This window comes from Oncorhynchus clarkii, chromosome 12, assembly GCF_045791955.1.
Source record: "Oncorhynchus clarkii lewisi isolate Uvic-CL-2024 chromosome 12, UVic_Ocla_1.0, whole genome shotgun sequence".
Classification (NCBI taxonomy): Eukaryota; Metazoa; Chordata; class Actinopteri; order Salmoniformes; family Salmonidae; genus Oncorhynchus; species Oncorhynchus clarkii.
The window spans coordinates 66,538,098-66,559,921 of NC_092158.1; the positions used below are offsets into that span (position 1 = coordinate 66,538,098).

General features: G+C 44.8%; 1 protein-coding gene across 1 annotated transcript; it reads left to right on the forward strand.

The window, feature by feature from the left end:
- Positions 1 to 11,868: 11,868 nt before the first annotated feature.
- On the forward strand, positions 11,869 to 19,969 carry LOC139422162 (interferon a3-like). Its single transcript, XM_071173317.1, has 6 exons — positions 11,869 to 12,018; positions 12,167 to 12,238; positions 12,657 to 12,711; positions 17,740 to 17,852; positions 17,993 to 18,091; positions 19,777 to 19,969. The coding sequence occupies exons 1-6, from the start codon at positions 11,869 to 11,871 to the stop codon at positions 19,861 to 19,863; spliced, it is 576 nt and encodes a 191-aa protein (XP_071029418.1). The 3' UTR covers positions 19,864 to 19,969.
- The last annotated feature ends 1,855 nt before the right edge of the window (positions 19,970 to 21,824 follow it).

The window sequence follows — 21,824 nt, forward strand, 5'->3', positions numbered from 1 at the left end:
AGTTCAGACATTGTTTGCTCATTGACCTCTTACACATTCTAAATTCTACAGTTCTACATCGTTGATATGTCGGTTAGACATTAGCATTTTATAATGATGTCTTGGCGACGTCTTCCCAGTATCAAACGCTCTCCAAACTACATATTCCCAATTCGATATGTCGGCCAAAGGTGTCTATGATTACTGGGGAGAAAACTCAGGTGAAATTGATGACATCGCACAACTTGTGTAAAACAGCTGGGAAAACCCCAAAATGCGTCCAACACAGGCGTGTCATGTGACGTAAGAAGACGTTTCAGCACCATTGACAGGTATCACTACTAGCGCAAAAACCCACGAAGACGTCAGCCACTTCAGCACTTTGAACATCGTCACACGGCAAAGATTCTATCAGTTGTTCTGTGTTGTGGCCGCAGCCCTTTTGCTACTGTTATTGTCCTGCTTACTAGTGTTCCAATTCCCCTAACCCCTAAACTTAAATTTGTAAAACTATATGTGATGGGAAATATAGCTCTCTGACTCTTTGGTATCACATTTCAAGTGTCACTATTATGATTCCTCATGGCTGGTCCTATTAAGGCTATATAGACTAACACCAGGGCCTGTATTTATAATGTATATCAGAGAATTGGAGTGAATAAATGCAGCAGAATAATTAGGCTACATCTGACATTTTAGCCTATAACATGACATTTCAAAATTATTCCACCCATGACATTTTATCAAGACCCTGAACAGGTGTGTTCGAACTGTGTAGAAACAAAAGCCTGCACCTTCTCCTGCTGGTCTCCAGGACCGTGCAGACAGTTTTGGTGACCACTTCCCTAAAGTATATGATCTTTACAGTTGAACAGGCTTTGAATATTATGAATTAATCCCAATATTATATAGAAAAGGGGAGAAATGAACCATTGCCAAGATTTGACTTGCATAGTCAAAAACGTGCATAGCACTATGACACACACAGACACACAGACACACAGACAGACAGACAGACAGACAGACAGACAGACAGAGAGACAGACAGACAGACAGACAGACAGACAGACAGACAGACAGACACACACACACACACACATAAGTAGAATTATCAGCACACTGTAAGAGGAGACTTAATGCATGTATTAAGGACAGCAAAACAACCAACCAAGCAAAATAGTCATGTGTTTCATGTTTAGCATCTGTGTTAGAAAACTGTTAGCCTATATTTGAAAATACATAGTAAAGGGGCTGAAATTACAGCCTCGAGGACGACCTGGAGAGCGAGGCGCAGGGCGATCCGGATGGAGGCGGTGGAACTCACCTAGCAGAGATGGGTCCAGACGTCCCGCACCGGCACCCAGCACCTCTCCTCCGGACCGTACCCCACCCAATCCACGAGGTGCTGCAGGCCCCTCACCCGACGCCTTGGGTCCAGGATGGAGCGTACAGTGTACGCCGGGCCCCCCCGGCGACAGGTCCGTGGAGGAGTGGCGGAGTGAATTTTGAGCCATCTCGGCCCATGGGACGAACCTCGCCCACTCTCCTAGCCGGTTCTGGCAATATGACCGCAGAAACCTGCCCACATCCTGGTTCAATCTCTCCACCTGCCCATTACTCTCGGGGTGAAAACCCAAGGTGAGGCTGACCGAGACCCCCAGACGTTCCATCAACGCTCTCCAAACCCTGAAACATAAACCCACACGTCTTTGTCCAAGGTGGGCCACCAGTACTTCCCCCTAAGACGCTGCACCGTCCTCTCGATCCCCGGGTGACCAGAGGAGGGTAGCTTGTGGGCCCACCTGATCAATCTATCGCGAATACCAAGTGGGACGTACCTCCGACCAGCTGGACACTGTGCTGGAGTGGGTTCTAACCATGAAGCCTGCTCGATTTCCACGTCCACCTCCCATACCACCGGTGGCACCAGACAAGAAGTCGGAAGTATGGGGGTGGGATCGATGGACCACTCCTCGGTATCGTTGAGACGGGACAGTGCGTCAGTGAACCTGGTCTGTAAGAGATGGTGAAACAAAAGCTGGTGAAAAACATCGCCCACCTTGCCTGACGAGGATTCAGTCTCCTCTCTGCCCGGATGTACTCCAGATTACGGTAGTCAGTCCAGATGAGAAAAGAGTGTTCTGCCCCCTCAAGCCAATGTCTCCACACCTTCAGAGGTTTTACCACAGCCAGCAACTCCCGGTTCCCCACATCATAGTTTCGCTCTGCCGGACTGAGCTTCCTCGAGAAGAAAGTGCAGGGGCGAAGCTTCGTGGGCGTGCCCAAGAATTGTGATAGCACAGCTCCAACACCAGCCTCGGACGTGTCCACCTCCACTATGAATGCCAAAGAGGGGTCAGGATGCGCCAATACGGGAGCATCGGTAAACAACGCCTTCAGACGACCAAACGCCCTGTCCGCCTCCGCCGACCACTGCAAGTGCACAGGCCCCCCCCTTCAGCAGTGAGGTAATGGGAGCAGCCACCTAACCAAAACCCCGGATAAACCTCCGGTAGTAATTGGCAAATCCTAAAAACCGCTGCACCTCCTTTACTGTGGTCGGAGTCAGCCAATTACGCACGGCCGCAATGCGATGAGAGGTAGCGGGTAACTGAACCCCACTGTGATGGAATGTAGACCTCTGTAGTCTATACACGGACGCAGACCTCAATCCTTCTTCTTCACAAAAAAAGAAACTCAAGGAGGCGTGGAGGGACGAATGTACCCCTGTCCCAGAGATTCGGTGACATATGTCTCCATAGCCACCGTCTCGTCCTGTGACAGGGGATACACGTGACTCCTGGGAAGTGCGGCCTTCACCTGGAGGTTTATCGCACAATCCCCTCGTCAATGATATGGTAATTGGGTCGACCTCTTTTCACAGTTAGCGATAGCCAAATCGGCATATTCGGGGGGAATGCGCATGGTGGAGACTTGGTCCGGACTCTCCACCGTCGTCGCACCGATGGAAACTCCCACACACCTACCTGAGCACTCCTATGACCATCCCTCATGAGCCCCCTGTTTCCACAACATTTTAGGATTGTGGTAAGCCAACCAGGGAATCCCCAGCACCGCTGGAAACGCAGGAGAGCCAACGAGGAAGAGACTAATCCGCTCCTCATGACCCCCCTTCGTCACCATGTCCAGTGGAACCGTGGCCTCCCTGACCAGCCCTGACCCTAATGGTCGACTATCTAGGGCGTGCACGGGGAAGGGTTGGTCCATCTGAACCAAGGGAATCCCTAACTTAAGCGCAAACCCGTGGTCCATTAAACTTCCCGCTGCGCCTGAATCTACTAGCGCCTTATGCTGGGAATGAGGGGAAAACTCAAGAAAGGAAATCAACACATACAAATGACAAACAGGGAGCACTGGGTGAGCCTGGTGCTGACTCACCTGAGGTGTCCGAGCAGTGCTCTGCCTGTCCTCTTGACTCCCAGACGAGCTCCTCCAACACCGGTCAGAAGTTTATTTTTCTATGTGTTTGGCCTGGTATGGTTCTCAATCAGAGGCAGCTGTCTATCGTTGTCTCTGATTGAGAGCAATACTTAGGTAGCCTGTTTTCCCATTTTGATTTGTGGGTGATTATTTTCCGTTTCAGTGTTTTCACCATACGGGACTGTTTTGGTTTTCCTTTATTCTTTTGTTTGTTTGTATTCAGTGTTGAGTTTATTAAAGGCATCATGAACACGTACCACGCTGCGCTTTGGTCTACTCCTTCTTCCACCAACGACAGCCGTTACAGGAGGCTCCTCCTCCGGTCGCCCTAGCTGCATCACCCCCTAACTCCATGGGTGTTGGAGCGGGAGGGCTGGGAGGTGGAATGAACAGAACCCTATCTGGATGCCCACAAGCTGCCAGCAAGTTGTCCAGCCTGATGAACATGTCGATCAGTTGGTCCAGAGTGAGGGTGGTGTCTCGACAAGCTAGCTCCCTGCGGGCGTCCTCTCGCAGTCTACACTTATAGTGTCCATCAGGGCCCTGTCATTCCACCCTGCGCCGGCGGCCAGGGTAAGGAATTCAAGAGGGAAGTCCTGTGCGCTCCTCGTCTCCTGCCTCAGATGACACAGCCATTCACCCGCCGCTCTGCCCTCCGGTGGGTGATCGAACACAGCCCGGAAGCGGCGGGTGACCTCTGGGTAATTGTCCCTCGCTGAGTCTGGACCCTACCAGACCGTGTTGGCCGACTCCAGGGCTTTGCCCGAAAGGCAGGAGACGAGGACGTTGACACTCTCCTCTCCCGAGGGAGTCGGGTGAACGGTCGCCAGGTAAAGATCCAGCTGGAGCAGGAACCCCTTGCACCTGGCAGCCGTCCCATCGTACTTCCTCGGGAGCGTGAGCCGAATCCCGCTGGGGCCGGACACCGCCAGAGAAGGTGGTGGTGCAGGCTGGAGAGTGGCTGAAGACGGGGTAGGGAGGCCGCTCCTCTCCCATCTCTCAATTCTCAACATCACTTGATCCATGGCCGTCCCCAGACGGTGTAGCACCGTTGTATGCTAGAGGACACGTTCCTCCATGGACGGAGAGGGCGCGTCCTCTCCTGCTGACTCCATGATTGTGGTGAAGGATTCTGTCAAAATCTCCCTAGGAGAGGTGGGTGTGGAGTCAGGCGCAGGAGAGAGTGAATTGCAAGGAAGGGTGTTTATTACAAGTCCAAATAACAGGAACAGGACCACAACAGTAGCCACAAAACAACAGGAACGCGGTCCAGAAAAAACACCTGTTCAATAGAACAAACCCAAAACGCAACCCAAACAAATGACAGCTAACAAACACTCCCGCACAAGCCCAAGAGGGAGTGGCGAGATTAAATACCCCACTAATAACCTAAACTAGACACAGGTGCTCAACCAGACAAAACCAAACGAAAAAGAGAAGGGATCGGTGGCAGCTAGTAGTCCGGCGACGACAAACGCTGAGCGCCGCGTGAACAGGGAGAGGAGCCACCTTCGGTGGATGTCGTGACACATATACAGTGCATTCGGAAAGTGTTGTTACGTTACAGCCTTATTCTAAAATGGATTCATTTCAGTTCAACTGAAATGGATGAAAATACCAGCCAATGAAAGCTGACAGTCTGCACATTAACCTCATAGTCATGTATCATTTCAAATCCAAAGTGCAAGAGTACAGAGCCAAAACAACCAAACGTGTCACTGTCCCAATCCTTTTGGAGCTCATGGTGTTTGTCAAATTTCTCAAGCTCAGTCAATTTGGTTGGGTATTATTGATAGATAGCAGTATTCATACGTTGTCTTTAACTTGACCACTGAGGAACACTAAACACCTCTTGGAAAGCCATTCTGGTGTGTCTTTTGCCTTAAAATGTGTGTAATTGTCCCACTGAAAAATGTAATGCTAACCCAGTGTCAGGTCTTCAAAGAACTAAGGCATGTTTTCCTCTAATTTTTCATCTTGGCTTTGCTCCTTTCATATTTATTTTGATCCCGACAAACTCCTCAGTCCCTTCTGGTGACAAGTCTACCCATAACATGATGCTGTCAGGGTTTTCCTCCTCTTCGTCTGAAGAGGAGAGGCGAGAAGGATCGGAGGACCAATATGCGGCGTGGTAAGTGTCCATGATTCTTTTAATAAGAAATACTCAACATGAACACAACTGAATACCAAAACAATAAACGTGGAACGAACGAAACCCAAAACAGTACCGTGTGGTGAAAAACACAGACACGGAAACAAACACCCACAAACAAACAGTGAAACCCAGGCTACCTAAGTATCATTCTCAATCAAAGTCAACTAACGACACCTGCCTCTGATTGAGAACCATACTAGCCGAAACATAGAAATCCCAAAATCATAGAAAAACGAACATAGACTGCCCACCCCAACTCACGCCCTGACCATACTAAATAATGACAAAACAAAGGAAATAAAGGTCAGAACGTGACAGGTGCAGCCACTGTAAAACTTGAAAATACCAACAGTTTCACTCTGTGATGTGTTGTGTTGGATTTGCCACAACATTTATTATTTAGACACAAAAGTTCATTAATTTGCCATGTTGTCTTGCAATATTGCTTAACTGCCATGTTGCAACCCGAGTGGATGTTTTAGAATGGGTTATTTTTGAATAGGTCTACTACTTTTCACTTTGTCATTCAGGCCTGTAATGTGGAGTGAAGGCAATGATGTTGATCCATGCAGAGTTTTCTATCAGCTCAGCCAATACACACTGTAGCTATTTTAAAATAATCTTTAGCCTCATAGTGACATTCCTGAGTTTCCACTCACAGCTCATTTAGGAAAGACTGCGAGATATATTAAGCTTCTGGTTGCAATTATACACGATCCAGAGATGAATTACCATACATGACCGTACTCAAAATATTCAGAGGTTTGGGATTATTTATTAACCTCATCTGATCTATGCCTGTCTAAAAAATCTCGCAGACATGCTTTAAAAGCTCATTTGTGGATCTGAGGTTTAATCATTGTTTGATATTCACTCTCCACTATCCTTTGACATTACAGAGACAGGGGAAGTTGTTCTCAAATCCTGAGAACCACTACTTTTGCAAACAGTTGGACCGCATTCAAGAAATAAATAATAATAAATAATTATTAACCAATTGTGTGAATAATAACCCTGGCTTTCATCCGGCACTTTTGGTAGCCTTCCATGGTTCATGACGTCTCCACATTCGTCGCCGCCTGCACTGTGTGTGCACAATAAGACTCCGCGGCAAGCTCCGGATGGCCTTCTTCAACCACTCCCTGTTCCTCACCGCCCCTTGTCCCATATCTCTCTGGACATTGTTACTGGTCTTTCTCTATCAGATGGCATTACCACGATCCTGACAGTGGTGGATAGGTCTTCTATCCACCCATTTTATTCCCCTTCCCAAATTACACTCAGCCAAGGAGACGGCTCAGCTCATGGTGCAGCACTTCTTCCGTATCCATGGACTTCCGGGTCGGCTTGGTCTCCGATCGTGGTCCTCAGTTCTGGAAGGCATTCTGAACCCTACAGACGAAGAACCATATATGTGACAATTTTTCCATTTTAAGATAATCAGTTATTTTTATATTATTAATTGTGTGTACCACATTAGGTGTTTTGTGGTTGAGAAATAATTCACCATACCCATTTCTTCCAACAACAATTTATATTTTTTTGTTATTTCAAATAATATTTTTTTTATTGCCGTTTTAATTTTTAGAATGTGGAAGAACAGTATATCTCCAGTGATGATTTCAGTTTGTGGAAGAACAGTATATGTGACATTTTGCATGACTCTTGTAAGATGTCCTTTTTTAACACCTGATATGATGTTTTAAGTACTTTCAAGTACATATGCCCTTCATGTAAATAACTTACATGCAATATGCAGTTCATTCATTTGTATGGAGGTTCATTTAAAGGTGGTCTATCAACTTTAGCACTGATGACTTTTCTTAAAAGTTGAGTCATGAAATCTTAGTCTCATTTAAAATGAAGCCCTCAATGTGAACATACCATAGAACTACCAAAATAGAATACAATTAAATGAATTCAATCAAAACAAGCACAACTTGTAAATATCAAATAGGGATAAATGTGATGTGCCAATATGCATGTCCATTATGCAGGTCCCGAAAGTCAATATTACAAAACGTTCAGAAAACCATTCTCTTTGTGTTTAAAACTATGATCAGCAATTAGGTTTTGAATTGCGTTAAACCCATGCTAAAGGCAAGAAATGTCCTTCTGCACTGAGGTGACAGCAGTAAATAAGTATTAACTGCTTAGAGTTAATGCTAAATGTGGTGACAGAGAGACAGTGTATATTGTAATGAATAAAAAAAGGGAATCAAGATCAAATGAATACTCACATACTGTATGTGATGACTTATTTGTTTTTAATTCATTCAGATTAAAAAAGGTTCAAATGATAACACACAAAATAATTATCAACAGAACACATTGTACATAACATTTTCTACACTAGGAACAACATCTTAAAATTAAATTAATTAAATATATTGTGCTGGTTCAAATCATACACAAATTGATTCACATAGAAAACACCTACGATACATTTAATGTCCTACAATAGGGGTGACATGTCTTCTGAAATGTATACAGATTCAACATACTACAGTATACAGGTTCAGGGGATCATAAACTCACAGAAAAAACGTTTAATTATGTAGCTTGGTTTAACAAGAAATTATTCACTCTGCAGTGATTCATAAAAAGAGCGTGCAGCATCTCTCAAGTAGTTGAGCATGGTCATCAGATCTTGGTACTTGTTTTTTTTGATGGGCAGAGGACTCTCATATGCTCTAGGGTAGTGGCTTGCAAAATAGGGAGGTTGAGGTGTAGCTCCTTGTTTTGGTTTGGAGATCAGCCACGGCTTCCATCCCTCAAATAGACTGTGGCTCTGTTTGGCGTACAGATTCCAAGGATCCTCAACTGAAATTAGAACAGAAACATTTTAAGTTCCTGACATCAATAACAACTTTCACAGTCAAGCATTAGGATATTTTATTGTTAGAACAACATGTTGCGTGTTGATGGGATGTTAGTAAACTATTCTCTGTGCAATACCTGTGACTTTTAACCACCTCACTGAGGTGATCTGTAGTCCAGCTGGTCGCTTGAGGACAGAATCTGGGAGGTGCCTGAAGTCTTCACATTGCATCCTCATCACATTGAATGGTTTTGCTGGTTGTGCTTCAAGTATCATCTTTGAAACATCATCAGGTGTATGAAGGACTGACACCTTGCGCCTCTTCTCGATGGTGGCAAAAGATCGATCACAAGGAAGAAAAGAATGACCAGAGACCATGAACTTCTGCTCAACTTGGGTAAAGTAACCCATAGAGACGAGCATCGACATCAGATTGAGCATCCGCCAGTTGTTATTCTGCCCACAGCATCTGTCAGCATCTGTACAGAGAATACAATATGTTTGTAATTGATATTCATATAGACATTAATTCATATTTTCACTTGCCTGAAGACGGCTGTTGGTTAGCTGGAACACAGACATGAAAGTAACCTTGCACACATTCAATCTCTGGCCTGCTTGCTGTACATGGTATTTGAAGGTTTGTTTCCGTCGTTTGTTCTCCTTTGTATCCTCAGGTTTACGTCTCCGTTTCACCTCATGCTGCAATAAAAATTGACAATGATGAATTCAGAATTTAATATACTGTAGCACATTCAGGATATTGCTTGATCAGGACCTCCATCTTTCACACACTCCCAATCTATACACAGAATGAGTTTGTATTGCACCATTGTGTAACACAGCACTTTTAGAGTTAACGTTAATGTACGTATCATTACTGTCAAAGTTAAACTATGCAAGTGTTCAATATAGCTATTATAATAATAGGCGTTTTGTCTTATTTCTAACCTGTTCTAAGCCGGAGAGAATCAACGCTTGTTGTTTCTCGTATGGGACAGTATAGAACCTGTTGAACAGATGCAGCTTGCGTTCATCAGTCAACTTTCCACAATCCTTTCTGCACGTCGTGGAACACGCTCTTCCCTGCAGGATACAGTGTAGCTAGCTACTGTAGCCATGTCGAATCATCCGGTGGACGGAGAAAAAGTAGCTAGCTATGTTTCTTCTATAATCTAGCAATAACATTTGTAACGATAATGTATGAGTTAGTAGCCAACGAACTTTAGCTAATATGTTTTCTCTATAGTTACAAATTAGACAACCCAGAACATACATGTTAGTTACTGTACTCTATAGCTAGCTAGCTTGATTGTTTGATATACGGTTCTTCCACATACCTCTTTTGGACAGCTTTTCCCAGTTTTTTCTTGACCCTTACGATTTGTATAGGGTTTTCCCGCATCCCGTAAGATCTACCTTTGCCTGTCTTTCCATTCTTTTAGTTTTGTTTTACGTTTCTTTCCCACATTTCTGCGATTTTCATCAGCAACAGAAAGGTTGTGCGCTTGTCCGTCCATTCTGAGTGGTGCACATAAACGGTTATTCCACGAGAGCCTATCTTTAAATTTAAAATTTTTGTTAATTAGCGCGTGGAAAGCTTGTGAAACCGGTTCACTATAGAAAAATGGTGTCCAATGATTTTTCATGTATATCTCTTTTTTTTTATTACATGTCACATATATGGTTCTTCTTCTGTATGATTCTTTGGTCTCTGGACAGCCTGTCCTCTGGTTTCCACCCCTAATCTAATTGTCAGTCAGAGCGAGCGGCTCTTCATTGCCTAGTCTCCGCCAACCCCACCACCTGGAGTCAGCAACTTGTGTGGGTGGAACACGCCCGTAACACCCTTCCCTAATCGCCCTTCAAGTGTTACTTGGGATATCAGCCCCGGCTCTTTCCTGAGCAAGAGGAAGAAGTTAGCATACCCTCTGCCCCGATGTTCGTCTGCCGCTGTTGCCGTACCTGGAAGAGAGCCCGGAGTACCTGGAAGACCACATCTAGGTATCGGCGAACTACGGATCGCCTATGGACTGCTGATCCCCACTATCGGCTCGTGCAGAAGGTATAGGTTTCCACTCGGGACCAGCCCCCCCTCCAGGTGGAGTCCCGTAAGCTTTACCCCCGTTTCATCGGCCCTTTCCACATCTCTAAAATCCTTAGCCCCTCTGCTGTCCGTCTCCGTATACATTCCACTTTTCATGTGTCTAGGACTAAACCTCTGTCTCACAGCCCTTTGTCTCCTGTTTCCAATGAAAAACAATAATCTCCTTAGGAATACACTTTTAGACAAGAAGTCATATGACTGTGGCATCATATAACTGTAAAAAAAGGTTTATTCGTATAGTTATTAATAATATAAAGTATATACTGGATATTATGCAACATAATCATTATTATAATTTTAATGTTAGTTCAATGGAGAATACCAATCGCTCTTAATACAAAGCCTATACTCTTCAGTTGCTGGGGAGGAAAGGTAATAGATGCAGAGGTCCCATCAACTTACATAACTGGAGGAATAAATAAAATATGTATTTACAAATCCATTAAAGACAAGAATATTGAATACTTTGACAGATGATCTACGTGAAAGATCTATTTTACGCACACATTCCTATTGGCCCAGTTCTATTGGCCCAGATTCAAAAGCCCCCCGCAATATAGGCTCCAATTGAAGCAGTATTCCCAAGGTCTCTACTGCCTGTGCACTGCATAGGCTACCAGTGTCTTTTTCTGAAAACCGGGAGCATATAAAAGGGGGTCTACCAAAATATTTCAGACCACCCAAACCTGTTTCTAAAACGTTATAAAGTAATGTTGAGTGTGTAATTCATACAACCCATACAAGGTTGATCTGTATCTTTACATAGACAGTTGGGGTCCACAAACCACAATCACCCTTTAAGCAGGTGGTTACAACGTAGTTGACACCAAAGTTTCTGCGTGCAAATGAAAAGGTGTTGCGTTTTCAAACATTAAATACTTTGGATTTCGATGTGAAAGGCCAAACTAAATTTGTTCTACATGGTGATATTTATTTAGGCCGTAGTCCGATGGATTCACATGATATTTTTTTTTAATCAAAAAATATCCTGGTTGAAAGGCAAATATTTCATCATAAAAAAAATAAAAAAATGTCTTAAGATGTAACAATTCTTCGAGAGATGCACCTGTCCTTTCCGTGCATTTTCGCCAGACGTACAACAACACTCAGGTATGAAAGTGTAAGGGAACTTCCACCTTTCACTTTTGGAATACCTTGCAGACTCGTTGTATAAAGGATCGACACAGGTTGGAGCATGGCAGAACTTGAGTATTCGAGAAATTGATTGTTCAGGAAGAACACTTTATCTCTTTATCCGTTGCGGAAAACTTACTTTTGTCGGAATAAAACGAAGAAGTCTATCTTTCGGAAGTGCATCAACGTTGATTGCGAACAGACCGAGAACTACAGTAGACCTACGCTAAAATGGGTTCAATCAGCTTTTGGATGTGCTTGGTCATGACGATTTGCACCTGGAATAAAACCATCGGATGCACGTGGATGAGGACACTGCCCCGGTCTCCGAGCATGTTCCAAGTGTTTAGCAACAACACCATAACGATGCTTAAGAAAATGGTAGGTTATAGGGTCATGTTTATTCACTTGTTCCTGGTCATTGAGCTCATGTCAATTTTTCAACATTTCATGAGCTGCTATGTTTCATTTAAATTACCTGACTCCTTTTTGTACAGTAATAATAATGCAATAATTTTTGGCAATACAGGGTCATGAAGTCTCTCGAGAACCTCAGATCACTTTCCCTGACAATCAATACAGACAAGTCAATCATTTCAAGGTAAGAAATATGCATAAAAAGTGTTTTGTTCTATCCATAACTTTTTTTTCTAAGAATGGATTAAACACTGAATTCGGGAAGCATTCAGACCCCTTCACCTTTTCCACAATTTGTTACGTTACAGACAATTTCTAAAATGGCAAAAATAGTATTTTGTTTTTAATAAATCAGCAAACATTTCGAACAACATGTTTTGGCTTGGTCATTATGGGTTATTGTGTGTAGATTGATGAATGAAATCATATTTATTACATTTTAAAATAAGTCTGTAACGTAACACAGATAGTGAAGGGTTCTGAACAATTACCGAATACACCGTATATAATTAGGTTATAACGAATATACAATTTGCTATAATTTTCTAATATTTGCCATCAATTCATAAGGCATATACTAATACAAATCACTCTTCTTCTAGGCTGACGAACAGATTGCCTTCATTTCGCATACTCTGAACGCTATTGTCATGTACTGTCATGTTGTGTCTTGTCTCTGTCCTTTCCCTTCACCCTGTCTCCCTCTGCTGGTCGTTGTTAGGTTACCTTTTCTCCCCCGCTTTCCCCCAGCTGTTCCTTGTCTCCTCTAACTACCCATTCACCCCGTTTTCCACCTGTTCCCTTTTTCCCTCTGATTAGGTCCCTATATCTCTCTCTGTTTCTGTTCCTGTCCTTGTCGGATTCTTGTTTGTTGTGTTTCATGCCTGAGCCAGACTATCGTCATGTTTGCTGTAACCTTGTCCTGTCCTGTCGGAATCTGCCGGTCTATCTGAGCCTACCTATGTTTGGTTATTAAAGAAGCTCTGTTTAAGTTAGTTCGCTTTTGGGTCCTCATTCACTCACCATAACAGAAGAATCCGACCAAGAATGGACCCAGCGACTTCGGATCCTCTCCACTCAGCCGTCGGGATCCAGGGAGCGATGCTAGGCAGACACGAGCAGGAAGTGTCTGCTGCTCGACATGCCGTTGAGACCCTGGCCACCCAAGTCTCCAACCTCACAGAACAGGTTCACCATCTCCGCCTCGATCCACCGGCCACTTCCAGGGCTTTCGAATCTCCGGAGCCCAGAATCAATAACCCGCCGTGTTACTCTGGGGAGCCCACTGAATGCCGCTCGTTCCTCACCCAGTGTGATATTGTGTTTTCTCTCCAGCCCAACACTTACTCCAGGAGCACTGCTCGTGTCGCCTACGTCATATCTCTCCTTATTGGACGGGCTCGTGAGTGGGGCACGGCAATCTGGGAGGCAAGGGCTGAGTGTACTAACCAGTATCAGGACTTTAAGGAGGAGATGATACGGGTTTTTGATCGATCTGTTTTTGGGGAGGAGGCTTCCAGGGCCCTGTCTTCCCTATGTCAAGGCAATCGATCCATAACAGACTACTCTATTGAGTTTCGCACTCTTGCTGTCTCCAGTGGCTGGAACGAGCCGGCCTTGCTCGCTCGTCTTCTGGAGGGTTTCCGCGCAGAGGTAAAGGATGAGATTCTCTCCCGGGAGGTTCCTTCCAGCGTGGATTCCTTGATTGAACTCGCTATTCGCATTGAGCGACGGGTTGATCTTCGTCACCGAGCTCGTGGAAAGGAGCTCGCGCTCTCCGTCGCCTCCCTCTCCGCATCACTACCATCTTCCTCTGCCGGCTCGGGTGCTGAGCCCATGCAGCTGGGAGGTATCCACATCTCGACTAAGGAGAGGGAACGGAGAATCACCAACCGCCTCTGTCTCTATTGCGGTTCCGCTGGTCATTTTGTCACTTCATGTCCAGTAAAAGGCCAGAGCTCGTCAGTAAGCGGAGGGCTACTGGTGAGCGCTACTACTCCTGTCTCTCCTTCAAGATCCTGCACTACCTTGTCGGTCCATCTACGCTGGACCGGTTCGTCAGCTTCCTGCAGTGCCTTAATAGACTCTGGGGCGGAGGGCTGTTTTATGGACGAGACCTGGGCTCGGGAACATGACATTCCTCTCAGACAGTTAAAGGAGCCCACGGCCTTGTTCGCCCTGGATGGTAGTCCTCTCCCCAGGATTCAGCGTGAGACGCTACCTTTAACCCTCACTGTTTCTGGTAATCATAGTGAAACCATTTCTTTTTTAATTTTTCGTTCACCTTTTACACCTGTTGTTTTGGGCCATCCCTGGCTAGTTTGTCATAATCCTTCCATTAATTGGTCTAGTAATTCTATCCTCTCCTGGAACGTCTCTTGTCATGTGAAATGTTTAATGTCTGCTATCCCTCCTGTTTCCTCTGTCTCTTCTTCACAGGAGGAGCCTGGTGATTTGACAGGGGTGCCGGAGGAATATCACGATCTGCGCACGGTGTTCAGTCGGTCCAGGGCCACCTCTCTTCCTCCACACCGGTCGTATGATTGTAGTATTGATCTCCTTCCGGGAACCACCCCCCCCCGGGGTAGACTATACTCTCTGTCGGCTCCCGAACGTAAGGCTCTCGAAGATTATTTGTCTGTAGCTCTTGACGCCGGTACCATAGTCCCCTCCTCCTCTCCCGCCGGAGCAGGGTTTTTTTTTGTCAAGAAGAAGGACGGGTCTCTGCGCCCCTGCATAGATTATCGAGGGCTGAATGACATAACAGTGAAGAATCGTTATCCGCTTCCTCTTATGTCTTCAGCCTTCGAGATCCTGCAGGGAGCCAGGTTTTTCACTAAGTTGGACCTTCGTAACGCTTACCATCTCGTGCGCATCAGGGAGGGGGACGAGTGGAAGACGGCGTTTAACACTCCGTTAGGGCACTTTGAATACCGGGTTCTTCCTTTCGGCCTCGCTAACGCTCCAGCTGTCTTTCAGGCATTAGTCAATGATGTCCTGAGAGACATGCTGAACATCTTTGTTTTCGTTTACCTTGACGATATCCTGATTTTTTCACCGTCACTCCAGATTCATGTTCAGCACGTTCGACGTGTCCTCCAGCGCCTTTTAGAGAATTGTCTTTTTGTGAAGGCTGAGAAGTGCACTTTTCATGCCTCCTCCGTCACATTTCTCGGTTCTGTTATTTCCGCTGAAGGCATTAAGATGGATCCCGCTAAGGTCCAAGCTGTCATTGATTGGCCCGTCCCTAAGTCACGCGTCGAGCTGCAGCGCTTTCTCGGCTTCGCGAACTTCTATCGTCGTTTCATCCGTAATTTCGGTCAGGTGGCAGCTCCTCTCACAGCCCTTACTTCTGTCAAGACGTGCTTTAAGTGGTCCGTTTCCGCCCAGGGAGCTTTTGATCTCCTCAAGAATCGTTTTACATCCGCTCCTATCCTTGTTACACCTGACGTCTCTAGACAGTTCGTTGTCGAGGTTGACGCGTCAGAGGTGGGCGTGGGAGCCATCCTTTCTCAGCGCTCCCTCTCTGACGACAAGGTCCACCCATGCGCGTATTTTTCTCATCGCCTGTCGCCGTCGGAACGTAACTATGATGTGGGTAACCGCGAACTGCTCGCCATCCGGTTAGCCCTAGGCGAATGGCGACAGTGGTTGGAGGGGGCGACCGTTCCTTTTGTCGTTTGGACTGACCATAGGAACCTTGAGTACATCCGTTCTGCCAAACGACTTAATGCGCGTCAGGCGCGTTGGGCGCTGTTTTTCGCTCGTTTCGAGTTCGTGATTTCTTATCGTCCGGGCTCTAAGAACACCAAGCCTGATGCTTTGTCTCGTCTCTTCAGTTCTTCAGTAGCCTCCACTGACCCCGAGGGGATTCTCCCTGAGGGGCGTGTTGTCGGGTTGACTGTCTGGGGAATTGAGAGGCAGGTAAAACAAGCGCTCACTCACACTCCGTCGCCGCGCGCTTGTCCTAGGAACCTTCTTTTCGTTCCCGTTCCTACTCGTCTGGCCGTTCTTCAGTGGGCTCACTCTGCCAAGTTAGCCGGCCACCCTGGCGTTCGGGGTACGCTTGCTTCCATTCGCCAGCGTTTTTGGTGGCCCACCCGGGAGCATGACACGCGTCGTTTCGTGGCTGCTTGTTCGGTCTGCGCGCAGACTAAGTCCGGTAACTCTCCTCCTGCCGGCCGTCTCAGGCCGCTTCCTATTCCCTCTCGACCGTGGTCTCACATCGCCTTAGATTTTGTCACCGGACTGCCTTCGTCAGCGGGGAAGACTGTTATTCTTACGGTTGTCGATAGGTTCTCTAAGGCGGCTCATTTCATTCCCCTTGCTAAGCTTCCTTCTGCTAAAGAGACGGCACAAATCATCATCGAGAATGTTTTCAGAATTCATGGCCTTCCGTCAGACGTCGTTTCGGACAGAGGTCCGCAATTCACGTCTCAATTTTGGAGGGAGTTTTGCCGTTTGATTGGGGCTTCCGTCAGTCTCTCTTCCGGCTTTCACCCCCAGTCTAACGGTCAAGCAGAACGGGCCAATCAGACTATTGGTCGCATCTTACGCAGTCTTTCTTTTCGTAACCCTGCGTCTTGGTCAGAACAGCTCCCCTGGGCAGAATACGCCCACAACTCGCTTCCTTCGTCTGCGACCGGGCTATCTCCTTTTCAGAGTAGCCTCGGGTACCAGCCTCCGCTGTTCTCATCTCAGTTCGCCGAGTCCAGCGTCCCCTCCGCTCAGGCTTTTGTCCAACGTTGCGAGCGCACCTGGAAGAGGGTCAGGTCTGCACTTTGCCGTTATAGGACGCAGACTGTGAGGGCTGCTAATAAGCGTAGAACTAAGAGTCCTAGATATTGTCGCGGTCAGAGAGTTTGGCTCTCCACTCAGAACCTTCCCCTTAAGACGGCTTCTCGCAAGTTGACCCCGCGGTTCATTGGTCCGTTCCGTATTTCTCGGGTCATTAATCCTGTCGCAGTTCGACTTCTTCTTCCGCGATACCTTCGTCGCGTCCACCCGGTCTTCCATGTCTCCTGCATCAAGCCCGTCCTTCGCGCCCCCGCTCGTCTTCCCCCCCCCCCCCCATCCTTGTCGAGGGCGCACCCATCTACAGGGTCCGTAGAATTTTGGACATGCGTCCTCGGGGCCGTGGTCACCAGTACCTCGTAGATTGGGAGGGGTACGGTCCTGAGGAGAGGAGTTGGGTTCCCTCTCGGGACGTGCTGGACCGTGCGCTGATCGAGGATTTCCTCCGTTGCCGCCAGGTTTCCTCCTCGAGTGCGCCAGGAGGCGCTCGGTGAGTGGGGGGGTACTGTCATGTACTGTCATGTTGTGTCTTGTCTCTGTCCTTTCCCTTCACCCTGTCTCCCTCTGCTGGTCGTTGTTAGGTTACCTTTTCTCCCCCGCTTTCCCCCAGCTGTTCCTTGTCTCCTCTAACTACCCATTCACCCCGTTTTCCACCTGTTCCCTTTTTCCCTCTGATTAGGTCCCTATATCTCTCTCTGTTTCTGTTCCTGTCCTTGTCGGATTCTTGTTTGTTGTGTTTCATGCCTGAGCCAGACTATCGTCATGTTTGCTGTAACCTTGTCCTGTCCTGTCGGAATCTGCCGGTCTATCTGAGCCTACCTATGTTTGGTTATTAAAGAAGCTCTGTTTAAGTTAGTTCGCTTTTGGGTCCTCATTCACTCACCATAACAGCTATAAAGAAATTGTTCAGCAGTGGTAAATATGAGTCCACCGCCTGGGACCAGAAAGGAGTTGACAAGTTTATGAAGGACCTCTATCGCCAGACCTCGGAGCTGGACCAATGCGTATGTCATTTGTGATTTTCGCCTCTTAACATTAATGCAAAACGGAAAACATTATCCTATTGTATTAGATGATAATATAAGTAGTTACATGTTAATCAAATCATAATATTAAATGAATTATTTGTATTTTGTTCTATCAGTTAAAGGCTATGAAAACTAGACTATCAAAATCTGTCAACAGAGTGAACAAAAAGATGAGCCTTCACTTTAAGTTCCTGAAGCATTACTTGAAACGCGAGGTAGGTTGATCCATTTGTCTTACAAAGAGAGTACATTCACCAAATCTGGATGTATTTATGTGATGATACAACATGTGTCTATTCTCAAATCTTAACAAGTATCATGTCTTTACTATCATTAACTGAAGACTTATAGTTTTTATCTGTAACGGCTGTCTTGGGAAGAAGGAGAGGACCAAAGCGCGACGTGGTTCGTGTTCATCTTATTTAATAAAAATCAAAACTGAACACTGAATAACAAAAACAAAGAAACAACCGAAACAGTTCTGTCTGGTGCAGACACACAAAGACTGAAAAAACTGTGCGATCAACTGATTAATTACGTAACTAATTAACTAGGAAGTTGGGGCACCAAGGAAAAATATTCAGATTACAAAATAATCTTTTTAACTTTTCAGATATTTTATCTGATCAATTAGTCTTCGAATTAATGAAAATATTTACTGTACCTCACGTTAGTCTCATTCCAAACGTCATAAATTGTTGGTTATCTGCACGAACCCAGTCTTCACTATGAGTCATCCATACATCAATTGTCTTAAATCATTTATTTATTACTAACTAAGTAATTCACAGAAATGCATAAACAAACAAACAAGGTAAATGTGGTTACATGAAATGTGCCCTAGTGGGCTAAACCGGCATGGCGGCTTGTTAGACAAAGGGGAAGTGGGGGTCGACTAAGAAGTCACTACAGAGTGATAATTATAACAATTAAAATGCTAATCCTTTACACATGAACGCTCACTCATTCGGGAACAATTGCAATCAATATACATTAATTTATGCTCAGTGTGTCGTCTTGATCGCTGGTGAAAAGTTTGTTTATTTTTTAGAATTGTCCATCTCTCTCCCTCTCTCTCTCTCTCGGTTGTGGTTAGAGGGAATAGTTCAGAGTGACATTCATTATAGAATGGATTTTTCGGCGGTGGTCATTCTTCGCGTTCAATGATACCGAATTCCTAGCTGCAGACTAGTAATTAATATCAAAGACTTGTTCTCATTCTGTCGGTATCGACAGTCTAAGAGTTTAACCACGTGATATGGTTAAAAGATTCAGCAATGCTCTGCAACCTTTAGCCATCTCATAATTGAGGTAAGCTCGGTCTGCTGATAAATTCTCAAAGTTGGGTTTTATTCGTAATGGCAGAAAAGGGGCTGTCCCAGGAGGCCTGACCCTAACTGGACTCAGTGGCAGTCCTCTGATTTAGTTCAAATCAAAAGGGAATTGTATTTTTCTTCATTAAACAGTCCACAATCATATTACACAATTTATACAAACAGTATCATACTCACTCATTCATCTTATACAACAATTAGATGTAAACCTCATATCTGAGGCTATTATATAAACAGCGTTATGGTAATGTGCCACACCATCTCCCATGAGCTTCCCAAGTTGTGACAAACGGACCAGTGCGTAGCTGGATTCTTCACCGGTCTTTTACACTTTCTCCGGAACATGACATTTGTTCGTACCTCAAGTTCTGTGAGGTGGAAGGATTTCCTTTGTTCTCCATAAAAGTCTACTCTCTCTCTACTGTGTGTCCATCAGGAGATTCTCAGGAATTTACGACGTCTCTCTGACCACAGCAACCTAGTTGAAGGAGGAAAGGGGGAGGCAGGGAGAGGGGGATGGGCTTGCTATACCAACGTCATGACACAAGTGTATTTCATTTATGCAGGATTACAGCGCAAGCGGCTGGGAAGACATAAGGACAGTGGTGCTGGCACACCTACAAAGACTAGACACAACATTAAGTAGCCAATGAGCGTTATGTTTGTGTTGTGTAGATATTATTTATTTATATACCTATTTATTTGTTTTAAACGTATTTATTTATAGTGTAGTAATGTATTCACAACTCTGTGGAGTAAATCCTTGTTCATACTGAATACTCGTGTATTTGATTTAGGCTATAGATAGTGTAACGGCTTTCATATAGTGAAGGAGAGTCGGACCAAACTGCAGCGTGTCGATTGCGATCCATGTTTATTTAAACAAACGTAAACACGACTAAACACGAACACTACAAAACAATAAACGAAACGAAAACCGAAAACAGCCTATACTTGTGTCAACTAACATCAAACAAGGACATCAAGACACTCAGGACAATCACCCATGACAAACTCAAAGAATATGGCTGCCTAAATATGGTTCCCAATCAGAGACAACGATAAACACCTGCCTCTGATTGAGAACCACTACAGACAGCCATAGACTTTGCTAGATAACCCCACTAGCTACAATCCCAATACATACACACCAGAACAAAAGGACAAAACACACCACAATACAAAAAACCCGATGCCACACCCTGGCCTGACCCAATACATGAAGAAAAACACAAAATACTTAGATCAGGGCGTGACACATAGCCTCATGTAATAATGTTTTCGTACATTCATTTTTGTATTTATGAAGGCCATTGCATACTGTATTTATTATTGCCACCTTATAGGAAATGTTTGTTTTTGTAATAATGAAATATTTTACAATGAAATAAATTATTTTACACATTTTTTCAAACTTAACTTCATAATTTTTTACAACGATAATCTTTTTTAATCAAATAAATTATAATTTATCACAAACATATTTAGCAGATGTTTTGATGGGTGTAGTGGAATGATTGTGGTACTAGCTCTACCATTGAAGTAATATCTAACAATACACAACAATACACACAAATCTAAATGGCAATGGTGTATTGGAGGCGAAGTCAGGTGCAGGAGAGCAGAGTATAATGAACAGGCGCACTTTTATTATTGTTCCTTAAACGAGAGCACTACATGAATCAAACGCGCTCAAAAAACGGAACATAAAAGTAAAGCGCGTAAAATAACACCACATAACATCACACAATTACACACAAAACATGATGGGAACCAGAGGGATAAATACAAGTAGATTGATTGGGGAAATGAAAACCAGGTGTATATGGAAGCAACACAAGAGAAATGGATATATGACAAAATGGAGCGGTGATGGCTAGAAAGTAGGTGACCTTGATTGCCGAACGCCGCCCGAACAAGGAGAGGATCCGACTTCGGCGGAAGTCATGACACTAAAAGTAAAAGGAGAACAAAGGATTTCCTTTGTTCTCCATAAAAGTCTACTCTCTCTCTACTGTGTGTCCATCAGGAGATTCTCAGGAATTTACGACGTGCACATAAGACACATAGAAATATTAGGAGGAGCAAAGTCTGAGTCCGGAGTATATATATATACAGTACAAGTCAAAAGTTTGGACACACCTTAGGGTTTTCTTTATTTTAACTATTTTCTATTTTGTAGAATAATAGTGAAGACATCTACATTATGAAATAACACAAATGGAATCATGTAGTAACCCCAAAAGCGTTAAAAGTTGCAGACTTAACCAACCTGTTGATAATGTTTTTTTTCAAATGAATGTTGAATGTTGATGAACACGTTGTCTTGCAAGCACTGCCCCTGAAAACAACCCCGCCAAGTATTTTTTTAAAATGACATGGAATACAGATTGAGAAATTAGCCTACATTTTGTGCTCGGACACAATCGTCAGCCCACTCACCAAATACTGAAAAAGTTTGATGTTGTGCTTATTTATGATTTTTAGAGGAGCATCCTTCCATGTTCATCCAATCATAAATGTGCAAAATGGAACACTCCGCCATGTAAAACTGGTTATCATGATGGTTGGCTTTTAGCATCTAAATCTTGGTTGGGCAAACTCCCCCAAAAAT

Excerpts from the sequence above, each read along its gene's own strand:
- LOC139422162 (XM_071173317.1), top strand. The coding sequence starts at position 11,869 with ATGGGTTCAATCAGCTTTTGGATGTGCTTGGTCATGACGATTTGCACC. Across the intron at positions 12,019-12,166 it reads TAACGATGCTTAAGAAAATG|GGTCATGAAGTCTCTCGAGA; the intron begins GTAGGTTATAGG and ends TTGGCAATACAG. Across the intron at positions 12,239-12,656 it reads GACAAGTCAATCATTTCAAG|GCTGACGAACAGATTGCCTT; the intron begins GTAAGAAATATG and ends CTCTTCTTCTAG.